The sequence below is a fragment of the Pholcus phalangioides genome, unplaced genomic scaffold, assembly GCF_987345545.1.
Source record: "Pholcus phalangioides strain wild (caught in Gottingen) unplaced genomic scaffold, Ppha-v1.0 ptg000022l_1, whole genome shotgun sequence".
Taxonomy (NCBI): Eukaryota; Metazoa; Arthropoda; class Arachnida; order Araneae; family Pholcidae; genus Pholcus; species Pholcus phalangioides.
In genome coordinates, this window is record NW_028301615.1 from 2,847,201 (window position 1) to 2,864,110 (window position 16,910).

General features: G+C 33.8%; 1 protein-coding gene across 2 annotated transcripts in view; it reads left to right on the forward strand.

Moving 5' to 3' along the window:
- Positions 1–5,353, forward strand: part of twin (CCR4-NOT transcription complex subunit 6-like twin) — a 117,761-nt gene extending 112,408 nt beyond the window's left edge. For both annotated transcript variants that reach the window (XM_089250102.1, XM_089250101.1), the window contains 2 exons: positions 373–550; positions 4,748–5,353. In XM_089250102.1, the coding sequence (XP_089106228.1) occupies positions 373–550; positions 4,748–4,976 (407 nt within the window). In that variant the 3' untranslated portion in view covers positions 4,977–5,353. The remainder of the gene's footprint in view (positions 1–372; positions 551–4,747) is intronic.
- The last annotated feature ends 11,557 nt before the right edge of the window (positions 5,354–16,910 follow it).

The window sequence follows — 16,910 nt, forward strand, 5'->3', positions numbered from 1 at the left end:
AATTCTATCAGTTATTTTTAATGTTATTAAAGAATATACTGTACCTAAACTTTTGTGGAGCACCATAATTGACATTTATTAGCATGATTAATTATAACCACTGTATTTATAATTTCAACAGTGACATATATATATAAGTCTTTGCGAAGTTAAATTTTCTACAACTGTTTCATTGATTGGTTAGTATTTTATGAAAATTGTATCATCATGTATATATATATTTCTTTAGAAGACCATTATTGTGGTATCAAAACAAAATTTTGATTTATTTACTCTCCTTAATACAGCATTCGGTATGTCCTGTGCTCTTGGTGAAGTATATGGTCTGTATCCAATCACACAATTGAACTGTTTATTTTTGAATAATTACAGGTGTTGTAGAATTTCTTTCAACTGGCCATGTTTCTACGAACCATTGTGATTTCAAACAGTTTGTTTATGAAGATTGCTTGCGGAAACTTGGTACATCTTTAAAAGCCAATGAGTTCACTCATCCATTCAAAATTTCTCGAGCTTACAGTAATGATATCATGCCATTTACAAATTATTCGTAAGTTTCCCTCCTTGAGCATTTCTCTTCATGATTCTGTTCAATTCAGGGGCGTAGCCAGAAATTTCGTTCGGGGGGGACCACTTTCATTTCGGGGGGGGGACCAAAGTGACAGAACAATGGATTTGGCCATCTTTTTCCCTTTTTTCGGTCATTTTCTCACATTTCGGGGGGGGGACCAGACCCCCAAGTCCCCCCCCCCCTGGCTACGCCCTTGGTTCAATTAGAAAAGTAGTTTTTTGTGCCTTTATCAAGTCTTCATGTATAATACTGTATTATCATATTTCTCGTGATGTTATCTTTTTTTTTGTAAAATTCAAGTATTTTGCACTGTCAAGTGATATATTGTGCATTAATCAAACTTGGTATCATCTGGTTTTAATGTGGAAATTATGGACCATGCAATTAAACAGTAGATGAGGTTTATATTGCACAACAAGGTTCACTATTTTTTTATTTACTAGTAATTCGTTTTTGAAAAAATCTGTCCTTTTTGAAAGAGTGAAAAAATCGCATTCAGAGAATTTTCCTGGTAAAAGTCAACTCTTTTTTTCTACCAAAATGATTTCGCGTGTGACGTTGTCGCCATTGCACCAAATCTCAACGAAATGTTTAATTTTGGCAAGGAATAGATGAAATTCAGTGAAATGTCTGCACCTCTTGATAATCAAATCGGAGGGGTGCCTTTGTGTCCCCTGCCCTTCTGACATATGTCAGAATTTAATTTGCACGTTAGATTTTTATTTTTTAGCAACTCTCACTCATCAATTTTTGACATAAAATTGCCATTGTTGATTGGAAACTGGCAAAACTCTGTGTATGGAAAAACAGTACAAATTTTATTAAAAAGCCTATGCATGCTGAATCAATCCAACAAAAGTGCTTGATTGAGGAGTGAGCTATTTCAAATAATGAACCGCCAGTATAGAGGAAAGTACCAAAGTTCTAATTTTTAAATTTTAAACATTGTTCAGCTGGAGTGCATCAAGAATGTTTACTACTTGAAATGAATTGTGAATTCAACCTATGAATCAAGGTGTACCATTTAAAATCTGAAACTTTTTATTGTCATTTTAAGAGTAAGGAAGGTATCGAAAAGTACAAAAACAGTTATAGTTATCAATTAAAATATAGAAAACACAGTTTTGTAACTGATGATCAAATTTTAATAATTGTTAATTATTATCCTATGTGAATATTGTTGCTTAAGTTCCACAATTTGTTGTCATATTACAGATTGATATTCATAAAACACAACACAAATACATAGCAACATAAATGTATTATAGCACAATAGGGAGCATCTATTACAATTGTTAAACAGTAGTCAGCTAGCATCGAGGTTGGCCATTTTCTCTGGTAACATTGTTATGTGCAAATACAAAGGCCACAACAGGCAAATTGCCCAACGAGGGCTGAAAAAAAAATTGGATGTCAAATATAACTAAAATACAGCAACCCAATATAAAAGCATATACAGTAAAACCCCTTGTTTGCAAACACTCGTGGGACAAAAAAATCGACGGTAAGAAGAGGGGTGACCACATCGGGGGGGGGGGGCTGTTGAAACTGTAAAATTCTGTATTAATAACTAAAATGGTTTTTTTGTTTGGAAATGAACAAAATTCTGACAATATAAGATGTGTTTTTAAAGTCGTGAAAGTATATTGTTAGTGTAATAAAAACGAAATTACAATTACAAAGAATATATTATGCAGAGTTTATATACTGAATTTATTCTTTTCGGAAATTTATCAATTGTTTGATGTTTGGTGGGTTTCAGTCCAGCGTCTTTAAAGTATTTTAACTCTTTTTTTCAAACATTGGCTGCATGCAGCTCGCGAGCCAGCTGGGATGGTCAGACCATTGGCTGAATATCTCTCAATACTTTTTGGTAATTTTATCTCCATTTTTCGCACACTTCATCATCAGCACCACACAATTTCTTAAATACAATTTCATGATGCATACAAAAACTATCCTACCAAACATTTGAAGCTTTTGAAGTGAATGTGTCTGAGTTCTTTGAAGTTGATGAGTCCAAGTTCTAGTTTCTCGAGCTCTTTTTTGTAGAATCGGGTCAAAAACATAAATTTTTTGCTTCTTGCTGAAAAAAAATCGTACACAACTGTGTCTATGACAAGTTCTGTCTTCGAAAATTTATTTTTCCTAGCTTGCTTTCTGTTTTTCAGCCATTCTTTTAACTATGAGTGAAGTGTGATGTTTGAATACTTGTACAGGCCTACAACAGTACAAATATTCAAACATCACATTTCACATAACAAGCATTTCACAGAAACAAGGTTTGCAATACGCACATGTACCAATTCGTTATAAATTTTGTAGACAAATGTGTACGAGGTGTACAATTGAGTAGTGATAGTAGCCATTCTTCTTGCAAATGTTCCTTTTGCTTCAAAATGAAGCATTGTCCTCCCAACATTGCAAGAGAACAAACTCCCATTTTTCTCTCTTCACTATTCAATGGCATCAATTTTTTCTCTTTGGAATCTCTTATTGATAGGGAGCAAGGATTACTAGAAATAGCCATATTATAAAGCATGAAATCATGTAAAATACATGATCACAACCAGCAGACTGGTATCAGAGTTGCCAAGTATTAGCAAAAACTTCAAGCAAAAATGTTCATTGAAAAGTAGACAAAAAGTGATCAAAGTATTTGAACTGGGGCTACCATTCAGTGAGCTTGATTTGAACCAAAATTAAAGCTATTGGTGTCTGTACAAGGGTTTTATTTTGATGGAACAAATGACAAAAATGATGTCCATGACTGTTAAACAGGGGTTCGAAATACATTATGCATTTAAATAGCCTTTTTGCCCGGATATTTTTATTTGGCTGTAAAACAGTGGTGACTGCAAAGAGGGGTTTTACTGTATCCCCAAAAAAAAATATTTAATAATATATAATGCACGACCCATAAAAAAAAGATTATGGTTGCCTCATTCTAAATATGAATAGCTTCTCGATTTATCCCACTGTTTATCATACTTCTTTTTAAACGTGTAGAATTTATGACCCCTGGAGGTAAACTGCTTCATTTATTATCAACCCTATTAGAGAAAAACTCCCTGTGACACCACGACCTAGAGTTTGTCACTTACCGAACGATACTGGTGTCCCCCTTGTTGAAACAGTTGATTAATGATGTATTAATAACTCATGGTCCATCCTATCCATTCCATTGAAAATTTATAACACTTCTATCATGTCCCTCCGACACCTACATTCCTCCAATGTAAACCTACTTAAGAAATCAAGTCTTTCTTCATAGCTTAAACCTTGTGTGCCAACAAGAGCATGTGTAGCTCTTCTCTGCATCCCTCTCAACCAAGTCTATGTGTCTCTGTTGGTATGATCTCCAAAACCGTACAGCATAATCCAGTGCAGGACAAACTAAGTCTCAGAAAAGCGGAAGAACGACTCCAAGAGAACGTGAAGAGACCTTTTTAGAAATGAAATCGAGCATTCTATTTGTTTTTTTTACCACTGCTGAACAATTTTCAGAAAACTTAAGCCACTTGTCAATGAGAATTCCCAAATCTGTGACCATAGTTACATCAGGTATAGTAATACCATTCAACTCATAAGTGAAACATGGGTTGTTCGAACCAAAATGAGTGACCATGCACTTGTTAGCACTAAAAGGCATGCTCCATTCCACGCTGTAATCTTTAGGTTAGTCCTGAGCAACTCCCTATTGCGTTGATTCCTGACTACCCCCATTAGCTTCATGTCATCTGCAAATTTTCCAACACACTTATTGATACCCCTGATCGAGTTTATCGATAGAAAGTGAAAAAAGTATGGGCTCAAGGGCACTTCCTTTAGGGACTCCACTTTTGATAGCTGTCTAATCAGAAAATTTCCTGTTCACCATAACCCATTGTGGTCTTATATGGTCCTTACTACTTTTTATAATAATGTTTGTAAAGCACTTTTCAATTTTTATGATGGTAATATATCTCCAAAACTAGAGCGACAATAAAACCTTTTCATGGTGATATTAGTGTTCAGCAGGTCAAAACCATTTGGAAGTGTACATTTTGATGTCAGATGCAATTTCATTGTTGTCCAGTGTTATTTAATTGTAAATTAACTATTCATATGAAGTTTTATATTAGAAATATTTAGTTATTATTCTGTTCTAATCAAATAATTTTGTTGTATTTCCAGATATGATTTCAAAGGGATAATCGATTATGTTTTCTATTCCGAATTGCACATGGCTGTGTTGGGTGTTCTTGGTCCAGTCGATTCTACTTGGCTTCACGATAATAGAGTCCAGGGCTGTCCTCATCCTCATGTACCCTCCGACCATTTTCCCATTTTGGTGGAATTAGAGCTGGCTCCGACGTTGCCTATTCATCCTCCCCCACCAAATGGTGTCACGCTACATAGGTAGCACAAAGCTGCTTGACTTCCAAATAATTTGTAATCAGACGACCCTCTACAGTATGGAGAGGTGTGGTTTGCTCGTCTTTTTTTTTTTTTAGAAAAAAGTTCATTCCACTCTTCTTATGCACAACACTTCTCCTTTTCAGGGACGATAACACAAATTTTTGTACAACAACAACATACATCACCAGTTTTATCCAATTTACAGAAATAAATCTTTATAAGGGAAGAAAAAAAAACAAATTTTCATGTAAATTATGTAATTATTTGTGATGTTTTTAAAAAATAAATTTTCTTTGTTATTTTTCATCTTTGTTCTTTTTAGTTTTATTACATCAGTCGTTAAGAAGAAGGAAAAATACAAAAAAAACAGTACTGCACAGTAAAAAAAAAAGATTTTATTGCACCAAATAACTTTCATACATTTCCGAGCATATCTCTGACATATGTGTTACTTTCATATTCATCTGTCATATTTCGGCAAGATTAAAGTATTTTCATAAATAAATTTCATCACAAATGCTCATGACAAATTTTTAATTACTAATGGGAAAACCATTCTAAATTCATAAAAACATATTATATCCACAATTCATAGAACCAATCAGGTTCTGAATGTGTTCAAAGTACGAAATTCCATAAGGTGTGGAGGGAAAAAAGTTTTTATAGCTAATGATTGGATAAAATATTTTTATATTTTAAATTCAAAAATGTTTTTTTATTTTTATTTTGAGACGGTTTTTATTTTGTTTATTTCACAATTTAAAATACGGGGCAGACGAGAATTACTGGACACATTTTAAAAATTAATAACATCTTCCAAAAGGCGTGGTTCGCACTCAAACACTTGTCAAGGCTTAGAGTTTCTTCTTTTTTTTGTGATAAATTTAAAAAAAATTCTAATGAACTGTTGCCTCATATATGGTGCCATAAAACAAAATCTTGATATAACTTGTAAAATGCAACACGGTGTGAAATTCATGTTTATGACAGTTTGTGAAACAAAACTACCATATTTCTCTCTGTCTCAGCATGAGCACCCTTTTACCCATATAAATGTAGCCTGAGCTAAAACAAAGGAACTCGTATTTAATGTAGTTTTATGTAATGGCATAGCTGCCAAGTCTCCTAAATATCTATTCCGTGACTCCCAGACCCCCGTAAAATTCTTATATCTCTTCTATTATTTCTAAAGATACTTTACAAATAATGGAGGATTTTCCCTTATTTAAGAAAATAATCATTTTTCCCCAAAAAGATAATGACTTTTTAACAATCACGGTTCTGGAAATATAAGAATTTTTTGAGAGTCTGAGAGATGGAATAGAAACTCGGGAAACTTGGCAGCTATGCCATTTCATAAAACTACATTAAATGCGAGTCTTTATGGAGAAAATACTGTTTTCATTTTTAATCCCCGAAATGTCACAAGTATACTGTAACTTGTTGCAATTGTGTCAAATCACAAAAAAATATCTTATTTTCAGGGGGAAAAGGCAAAATATTGGCCAAACAGCCAGCGTTGATTCTGCTTTTCAACATCAGAAATTAGCGAGATGATTTGTATTTCCTTTGGCCATATGTCCCGTTAAGTCTATGTTCCATTTCGGGCTTGATAGGGATTATTTGTTGTTGTGATTTGATTTGAAAGTAGTAAAGACAGGTTATTTAACAAATTGGTTGGCAATAATTAGCAACTTGGCAGTAATCTGCAATGGCTTTCAAAATGTCACGTTTTTGCAAAGGGGAAAAATCTCTACAATTTTCCTTTTTTAAATGAAAAATCCCTACATTGTTTTTAAAATTATCTTTTATATTTATTTTTGTAGGGAATTTCGATACGCCCAAAAACCTTCGTAATTCGCATTCTCCAAAGTTTGCAGTTGTGCAATGCAAATTGTTACTATGCACTGTTTGTGTTGCATTTCACGTGTTATGTCAAGTGTTTTTATTTCAAATCGCCACCTGCGAGTGAAATTTCACTTTTCTTTTTCAAAATTTATTTTTTTGTAAAACCTCTAGTGCAAAACCATACCTTTTTATATCAATTGGTTGATTTATTAATTTTTAAAATGTGCCCAGGACTTCTTATCCACTCTGTATATTCATGTTTACCTACTTTTTATTCAGGAAAGTGATTATCCTGTTAATTTCATGATGAAAAATATCTGCCACATTTCTCTATATATGATCTTATTAAAATTGCATTCACAAAATTTAGATTTTATTAAATAATGATTTCGTTTGTAAATAAGTTATAATATTCTTTTTTAAATCATGAAATTCATTTTTGGAATTCTAACAGCATTTCTGTAATCGAAAAATATTTGTTCCAACAAAAATTTGACATTGTATGCCATTGTTGTCAGATTCACAATGTTGAACTGTGATTAGGTCCTCACACACATTTTGTAAAATGATAATGATTTATTTTAACTTCCTTTGATGTTTTTTTTCATTCAAGAGAAATGACCTATATTATACCATATTTTTCTGAAAGCAATAAACTGTTTTTTTAATCACACCAAAAAATGTATCGTTCATTAGCAGGCAGGTTTTGAATAGATTTTTAAATTAAGCCCATTGAAGTACAAAGCTTTAAACCTCTGCAAGAGTGCTAAGGAGGTTAAAGCAAGTGAAAAATTCTTCAGTGATACAAATGCTAAAAGAAATAATTTCAATGAATTTTGAAATCCCTTTTTTATTTTACATGGTCTGCTATTCATTTATTTAAAACGGGTCTTCAACACATGACCAGCGGGCCTTATTTTGCCCTCCAAGCTTTTTGTCATGACGACCTTCCGATCATTTTCAGAAAATGGTTAAAACATTGTAAAACAATTAGTTATAGAATTAATGAAGGAAAATATTTTTCAATTAATGAAAGATATAATTCTAGAATAAATGAAATAATTCCAGAATTAATGAAAATTCAGTTATTAAAAAAAATCATTTTCAATTTTTGAAACATAATTTCAGAATTAGAGAAAAAAAATAACTTAATATGAAAATAAATAGTGAAATATTTTCATAATTTGTACAGGAAAATTAAGAAATCATTTTTCAATCAATAAAATCATTGCATAATTTTTAAAAGTAATGATTTCAAGATATTTTGAGAAGGAAAATAATTTCATAATTACAAAAATAATTAAATAATTATTTGAAGTGATTTCATATTAAAATTAATCTCAGAATTAATTTTATCAGTAATAATTACTGATTAATTATCAATCAAATACACTTTTTAAGAAAAAGTGAAAGAAAAATATTTCAGAACTAATCAAAAATTCATAATTAAAAAAATAATTTCAGAATAAATTAAATTCCTTAATTATATTTTTGTCCCCTCAATTTCAGGGAGCATTGGCCCCCTTTTATTAAGATGACAGTAATAGCAGCAATTTAGTGCATAGTTGAAGACCCCTAATTTAAAATAAAATAAGGCTAATAATTACACTTGTTATCGATAATTGATCAAATTTTTTAAATATAGAATTTTTCATTAAAAAAAAAATTTCCATATATATATATGGAAACCATTTTTCAGGTTCGAAATATGAAAATGTGAATCATCTATGAGAGAATTTACACTGTGTCTGTTGTTCATTTTACCTTGAATTTGATAATTTTATTTTGTTAATATATCAGCTTTTGTTTTCACCTATGTATAAAGTGCTGATTTTGTTGTCTTTAGACATCTTTTTTAATCAATGACAATTTTTTTTATATTTAAGATAAGACTCCAAAAGTTATCTAAACTGTTCAGTGTTTTTAAGTGTGATATGTTTCATGAATGACTCGATATGGTTTGACAGTTCTGTTCTCTACGGATGTAATTATACATTGAGAAATGTTTACAATTGAAAATTTAATGTTGTATAATACTTAAAAAAAATTGAGAAAAAAAACCATGTTTTAATTACTTTGTGTGTTTTGATTCAATATTTCTATTCTAATGGCAACATGGTAGTTTTGTTTTTTGGTTTTTTTTTCTGAGCTTTTGTGTGCGTGTGTGTTTTGAGCAGTTCATATTAAATTACTTTAAGTTATTAAAATTGGTAATGTTTACAAAATCATATTTTTCTTTCTTTTTCATCATAAATTAGTAGAATTATCTTTCCATTGGAATTTTATTCCAATGAATTTTTTTTTCTCACTACAAAACTAGCTATTATAATGCTCAAGTCTTAATTCAAATTTTATTAATATTGCAGCTCAATATGACTAAAAAGTCATCTTGCTAAAAGATAGAACACTGAGCAACAAAGTTTCTGCATCCGAAAACCAAAATAGTCATTTCTTATGTAATTTGGTGTGCTGAACGCAAATTCGGCCGTTAAAAAAAAGATGGATTGGCTATGGTTTTCTCTGAAATTGCTACTACATTCAAAAAGTTCCAAGACTTATTTTATTATGGAAGACTGAATACAGATAGAACCTGTTTATTTGGTGTTTCCTTTGAAGTAACTACCCTGTACTGTTATGCTTTTTGTTGCAATTGTTCATACAAAGGTGTAAACGTGGATTGCAAGTTTTTTTTTTTGTCATATCCTCCAGTGCCTTCGTTGCTGCTCGCTGCACTTCGGAACCTGAGAATCGTTGCCACTTAAGCAAATTCTTTATCTGAGAAAAAAGGGAAAAGTGACATGGGCAAGATAAAGGGAATGAGCGAGCTGGTTGTGAAAGCATTGGAATGTGATGTTTCGACTGGTAATCTGACACCAGGAGAAACCTGTGAGTCGTCAAACATCTGCATGATTTGGTGTGATGCCAGTGATCAGATTGTTGGAAGGCCAAGTTGAAACATCACATTCCAATACTTTCACAACTAGCTTATTCCCTTGTGATCTTGCCCCACGTGACTTTTTCCTTAGATAAGAATTTGCTTAAGGGCAAAGATTCTCAAGTTCCAAAGAAATACAGCGAGCAGAGACGAAGAAATTGGAGTATGACAAAAAGAAAAAAATTCAATCTGCGTTTACATCTTTGTATGAACAATGCAGCAATACATAATTCCACAGGGTAGTTATTTCGAACGAAATGCCAAATAAACAGGTTCTATTAGTAGCCATTCTTCCATAATAAAATAAGTCTCTGAACTTTTTTGAACATAGTAGTATATGATAATGCAATAAAATAACACAACATAAGAAAACAAAATAAATATAAAGGAAAAACAACACTAATGTATTACAGCACAATAGTTCATTATTGGTGTCTATCAAAGTACACATACAGTACTTTGTTTTAGCATTTCACTTGTACTGAACACGAACATCTCTCACAATTGTCCAAAAACAGCCAGCTTCGAGGTTAATGATTTCTTTCTCCCCAGTAACATTGTTGTGTGGGTCCTTACCACTTTTTCAACTACACAATAGTGCTGGTAAAGCATTTTTCAACTTTTAATAGGGTAATATCTCAAAAAACAGCAGCCAATAAAACTTTTTCATGGTAATATTAGTTTTCAGCGAGTCATACAAAAGCATTCAGAATTGTATATTTTGATATCTGATGCATTTTTGTTGTTGCCCAGTGTAGTCGATTGTGGTTATCTCTGTAATTTTTTTCAAATAAATAAATTTATTCAATAAGTCTGTATAATCGAAAAATTTGGTCACGCCTAAATTTCAGATTTTGATTTGGAAGTAAAATACATGATGATCAGTTTTTATTAAGGGGGATTGAAAGTGTATCTCATGTGTATACAGGTCTTGCGGGGGTAAATGTCATCGGCAGCAGAAGCTAGTTCTTTATATTAGTATTCATATATCAGATTAAATTAGATGTATGTGGAGGTAAACAATTAATAAAGAAAAATATCATTTCTCATTGAATTTTAGTTTTCATAGATTTTTTTAGGAGGTCTGTGGTTATAATGTCTATATCCAAAGACGCACAAGCTTCGTTCATTCGTTCGTAATATTATATGTGTGCTTAGATCGGGATTATAAAAAGAAAAATGTGTTTCTTTATACTTAATATATGTGTGCGGTGTAATAATTCTCGGTTATCTTCTTTGATACTGAACCCCCCTTTTTTTTAATTGTACCCTGGGTAGTTGGTGGTTGTGAAGGGTTGGGGAGGGATATGAAATTTAGGGTTCAATGTGGTGTTTTCGTACACTTGGGGGGTCTTTGGTATTTTTTAATCTTTTAAAACGAGGAAAAGGGGTTAAAAAAAATTATAATGCTGTATATGCTTCTTTGTGTGTATGCCGGATCGGATCAGCTTGATATTAGTTTTAAGGAAAAGAAATTTAGCATTTGGTATAGTGTGTTCACTCTCTATCTCTCTCTATATATGGCGTATTATTGAGTGTCAGCTGTTCACTTTGTAGTCAAATTAATTGTTTACAATTTTTTTTTTTTTTTTAAACTTAGGATATTTTAATGACTTTGTTATGTGCGAGTCGAAATTCGTGTGACCTGGAGAAAGAAAAGAAAAAAATGTTATATGAAACTATATTAAGTTGAATCTTGGTTTTTTTCATCTTTGATATATGTACAAACTATGTAAATTGTACTAGTAAAAATAAATGTTTTGCGGTCTGAATTTGTCATTGTGGTTTTTTTTTATTGCTCGTCACTACAACTTGAAATGTTGATTTCGGACCCGATTTTAGTAGTTCTGGCTTTTAAAGGCCAAAATAGTTTTTTGCAACAACCTTCTGTGTAGTGTATGGTCAGTTTTCAGTCATTTTCGAGCCGTGTCCGTGAGATATTTTAGGAATAAAATTTGCAATTAAACTAATAGGCTCAACCAGTGGCGTCTGAACTGTGGGTAGTATTTGTAACATGGAGCCCGAGCACCCAGCGGTGGATTTGTGGTTTTTCCGCCTGTGGGCTACACAAATTTGGCCACCCTTCTATTTCTTTCAATCCCAGTCCAATAATTGCAAAGCTGCATTAAGAGGCTTAAGAGGCCACTTTCAAGTGGCTTTGAATAATTGGCTGGGCAATTTATTACCCAGTGAATTGTGCCCGAAGTGTAAGTACATAACAGTCTGAGTGCGTATCTAGTGTTGTCTCTGATTTTTCAGTGCTGCCATCTATATTTTAGAAGTTAGGTATATGTACCGTTTGTAGACCTGTTGTTCTCTGTGGCGGAACTTTTTAACGAGAAGATCGGCTCGCATTCGCACCTCGAAGTTGAGAACCACAGAAAATCAACTTCAGCTGACCACTACTGTGGAGGATACTGTGGATGAAAGCGATGATTATGACGTCATTCAAAAAAACCTCATTACTGGGAGTAATGAAAATGTGGCAAACCATTATAAAGGCATAAATATTATACATATACCACTGAGCTATAAGTATTCCTTATAGCTCAGTGACATATACTGACAGCGTTGAAGAAATGACAAACCATTGTAAAGGCACATATACGTCTGAAGCACATTGCTAGGGAGCCACGGTCCAAAAGTGATTGTTGAGGCATAAAAACCATTGTTGCTCGACAGTTTTTTGCCCATTTGGGGCATTTGCCCTGCTCTGACGAAATTTTAAAGTAGCCTATTGTTCAAGTCGGATCCCATTTGGTATATATGCAAAATGTGGCGACGATCGATCTGAAATTGTAGATTTGTATAGAGAACATACACACACACCGACAGAAAATCAATTTTATATACTGTATATAGATTCTGTGGGTAAAAGGGGCAATCGGTACATTCAAAAATACACGCATTATAAACAAAATGTGCAGGAATGTTCAAAAACGTCCGTGCAAAATATGTTGACACTAATTTGAATTAATAAAACCATTTTAATGAAAATTTCCTATAAGAGAATTTTAAATTGTGATGTGAAAGAGAAATAATTTCAAAACCAATTAAAATTGGGACCTAATGAAAGAAATTGTCTCTGAGAACTAATTCAGAATAGAATCACAAAAACCAGACCTGATGAAAATTGAGAATAAATAAAACAAATACTTCCGCAATTTTTATGAAAATTCAGAATTCACGAAAATTTAGAACTTAAGAAATTACCATTACCTGTTAGGAGAGGGGGGTGGTGGGGCCCCCGTACGACCGCACCTGTCGCACAGTCTTGAGGGTGAATCCTTGATATCGCAATACACACATGCAGTGCCGTAATTAGCTGTTCCTGTGTCCCCTGTGCAATAATTTGCATTTAGGCCCCCCTCCCTTCTGGCTCATTCTTGGGCCTAAACGGGTCATTCTGCCCCCCCCCTAAGTTGGCACTGTGCGGGGGCATCTGTTGTACCTGCGTAGTTACGGCACTGCACACATGACTAGGGTTTCCAGATTCGAAAACTGAGAAAAGAGGACGCCTACGCACGCACCCGTAGTAATGTCACTTATTCCAATTTCCCAATTGGATGGCGCCACTATTGCTACCAATAAAACCGGCCACAACAATAATTTTTCTCATCCCTAAAACAAAACCACTAAAAAAGCAAAAACAGAAAGAATTCTGGAAATTTCGATGGCTATTGGTTGATGCGTGTGGGGGAAAAACACTCAAGAAATATATGTTTCAAAGTGGAGAAAAAAATTCTCCACAGAAAAAAAAAAATAATAATTCCGGAAACAAAAAGGTGAATTTTCCGAAACGTAGGAGGACGCTTGAAATGACATCAAAAAGGAGGACGGTTGGTAACCCTACACATGGCCACACATGAATATACACAAAGCCACTCGACTCACGGTTCCCGAATTTTTCGTTGAGTGTAAATTAATTTAAGATAGTCCATAATAATTAATGAAAGGCTAACTCAAAGAGTTGCCTGATAGATATCTTAATTAAAGGGTTCTGGTTTTCGTGGCCCAGAAAACCCTAAAATTTAGACACCTTTAGATTAAGGCGCCTATAAAGCAGAATGGGCTCGTCACTTGTACTAGTAAAAGGTGTATCGCCACTAGAATAAGGGACCTTATCAAGTCGCCTTAGTAAAAGTAGTGGCTATAAGTAAAAGGATCACGCTCCAAGTGACGTCTCGGAAATCATTGGAGGGAAAAAGCAGGATAGAGAACCGTGATTGGCTATAGCAATAATACTGATGTCACATTTTTGCTCAAAGGTGGTAGATATGTGACCAACTTTGGTACTCAGAGAACGGCGCTGAGTTTAGTTTTCCCCCATATAGATTAAAGATATATACTACTATTATTACTCTATGGTTTTCCCATTCAAAGTTACGGAGGGGAGATGCGCTGAAATGAGCATTGTCCCTGAGGGATAGAGTAAATTTCTGTTTCTAGTTATGGTCCCGAAGGTGACAACAATACCCTGATATTTCAAGAAATACCGTATTTTAACGTGCATAAGGAACCCCTTTTGCCAAAAATTATGTCCCAAAAATAGCAGGAGTTTCTTATATACATTTATAATATTAAATATATATCTTTTTTCAACTTTTTTTCCAAATTCCTCCAAAAAAATCAGGGGGTTCCTTATACACGTTAAAATACGGTACATGTATTTCTTCATGCCCCCTTCTTTCCCCCATTTTCTGTCGTAGGACCCCCCCCCCCCAGGCTAGGATCTTTGGCAGGCTCTTCTTAAGTGAAATTATAGGAGTTTATAAAAATACATATTTAATATAAGTTTGTTAAAAGACAAAAAAATTGTGAGAATCACCCGGGGGGGGGGGGGAGGTCCTATCACCCCGACCCTTGGAGGGAGAGGCATGCTTCCCTTCATTTCCCCATCTGCACGAAATTTCGCTGTCTAAAATGCTAGATTTGAAATTCCCACATTTGTATTTAAAGAAATGGGGCTAGTGCTGCCATCTGTCCGTACCATCAAGTACCAAGTTGGTTTCAGTTTTCGGCCTGTGCATTTGTTTTAAATTCATGGTTTTTTGCGGAAGCGTGGTTATTTGTGGGAGGGGTGTACTGTTTGTTTATTTATTTGTTTGGTTGACATTTTTTCTACAACGATTGCTGAATGTATTATAGAGAAATAAGCATTAAAAGCAGAAAATTCATCAACTTGACACCATGTCAGCCGGGGCAAGCATGCATTTCGGCACCCCCTTGTAATGTTGAAGGAGAGTTTGAAGGGAGAAATTTAGGTCCCTCACTGGTCCGGTGCCCAGGGTGCCAGACCCGCCTGCGTCCCTCTAGTTGCGGCCCTGATACCATGATTCCCTTGAAGTGATCTACACATTTAAGTTGTAGGAAATTAATTAGTAAAAATAGTTTTTTTTCTCTGAAAATTGGGACAACCAAGTCTCAAAAATTTTTCTCTTTTAATATGCAGTCGAATCCCGTTCTAACGAATACCGATATAACGAAAATCTCGTTTCAACGAAGATGTTTCTAATCCCTCAGATAAGTTTACATAGGAATAATGCAAAAAAACCTAGAATTCCTTTATAACGAAATTTCGTTATAACGAAGTGATTTCTCCGGTCTCTTGGAGTTCGTTATAACGGGATTCTACTGTACTAAGAATAAGGTGACCATGTTGTTATGAAAAAATAAGACATTTCATTGGTGACTAACTCACGTTAAATAACGATTTCAGGATTGAGAATTTTCAAAGTTAACATATTTAACAAAATGAGAATTTTCACTAAAATGCTGAGTTACTCTAGAGCAGAAAAAATATGACAATGTTCAAATAGCAGTCTTTTTCCTTCACTTGGGATAGGGAAGGTGGGGATAAGAAAAATGAATTTGAATCAATTAACGATAAACAAAAAATAGTTCGAAATTCTCAAACACCAGAAGCGAAGTTATTCTGAAAATATGTACTGACTTGGGTATTTAAAACAGCTATTTGTGGTATTTTTTTTTAAGTTTGGGTCAGTTTCGTGTCATAACTTCGCCAATTCAGCAACCTCGTTGTAATTTGGCACTCTGTTTGGCGACAATGAGGCTTTTTGAATAGACGTCATAATCATCATTAGCATCACTTTGAGGGACAAGCACAGGATGTTCCCCATAGAAATCAATGTTAAAATTGCCAATTTTACCGTAGAAAAGCGGAAATTTAGTGGAAAAAGTCAACAAAACTCTGACCCCCCCCCCACACTTTTTCAGCAAAATTCCGTCAGCACCGCCCCTACGAATATCATATTCGAAACACCACTATATAATGAAATACCAGTACCACCCTACTTTAGACGATTTAACCAGTAAATTAATTTTGAATTACAGAAAAATCTTTAATAATAGGTCAGGAAATTTGGCATTTTATTACAGACAAGTTACTGACACGAAATATAAATGATATGTAGTTCTTTGTTCCAAACTGTGTGACCCAACAGCGATTCATCTGGAAAAAAATTAAAATTATTCAGATCGAGCAATTATTTCTGGTAAGAATCCAGTGTGTTCATGGGGGTTTGAATTATGTGCAACACAAGAGTATTCTATACATGACAGTGTTGAGCTTCCATAAGTGTTACTACAGAATTGTTTCAGCACCAATTATTTGGTGAAGGAATGCAGAATGATTGGTAGGAATCCACAATGATCATGGGTGTGTTTCGATCATACGAAACACAAGAGCATCTAAAAACTCTAAACATGGTGTCCAACTCGTAACCAGAGTAAATTTTGCAAGTCTTTTTGACCCCTTCTATATTCGCAATACTTGCCCAGCAGTCTTTTCATTTAGTTGAAGAAAAACTGTTACTTACACAGGGTTCGACAAATCTCAAGTGCCAAGTCCATATGATGACTATAAAATCTGTATTGGCACTTAAAATTTTCTTTGTGATAGCTAAATTGGAGTCTATTTTCTGATTTTTAACAATTGTCTTTTAACATAGAAAAATGATAGAAAGTCCCGAAAAAAGTATTTAGGACTGTTTTTCTTGAGCTTAAGATAATCCTTGGCTCCTAAGAAATTTGGCTGACGCCTAAACTTTTTTTCGATTTGTCCAGCCCTGACCTACATTTTTCGTATTAAGGGGTTCTACCCCTATCTCCTAACGCACATTGATGAGATCAGAG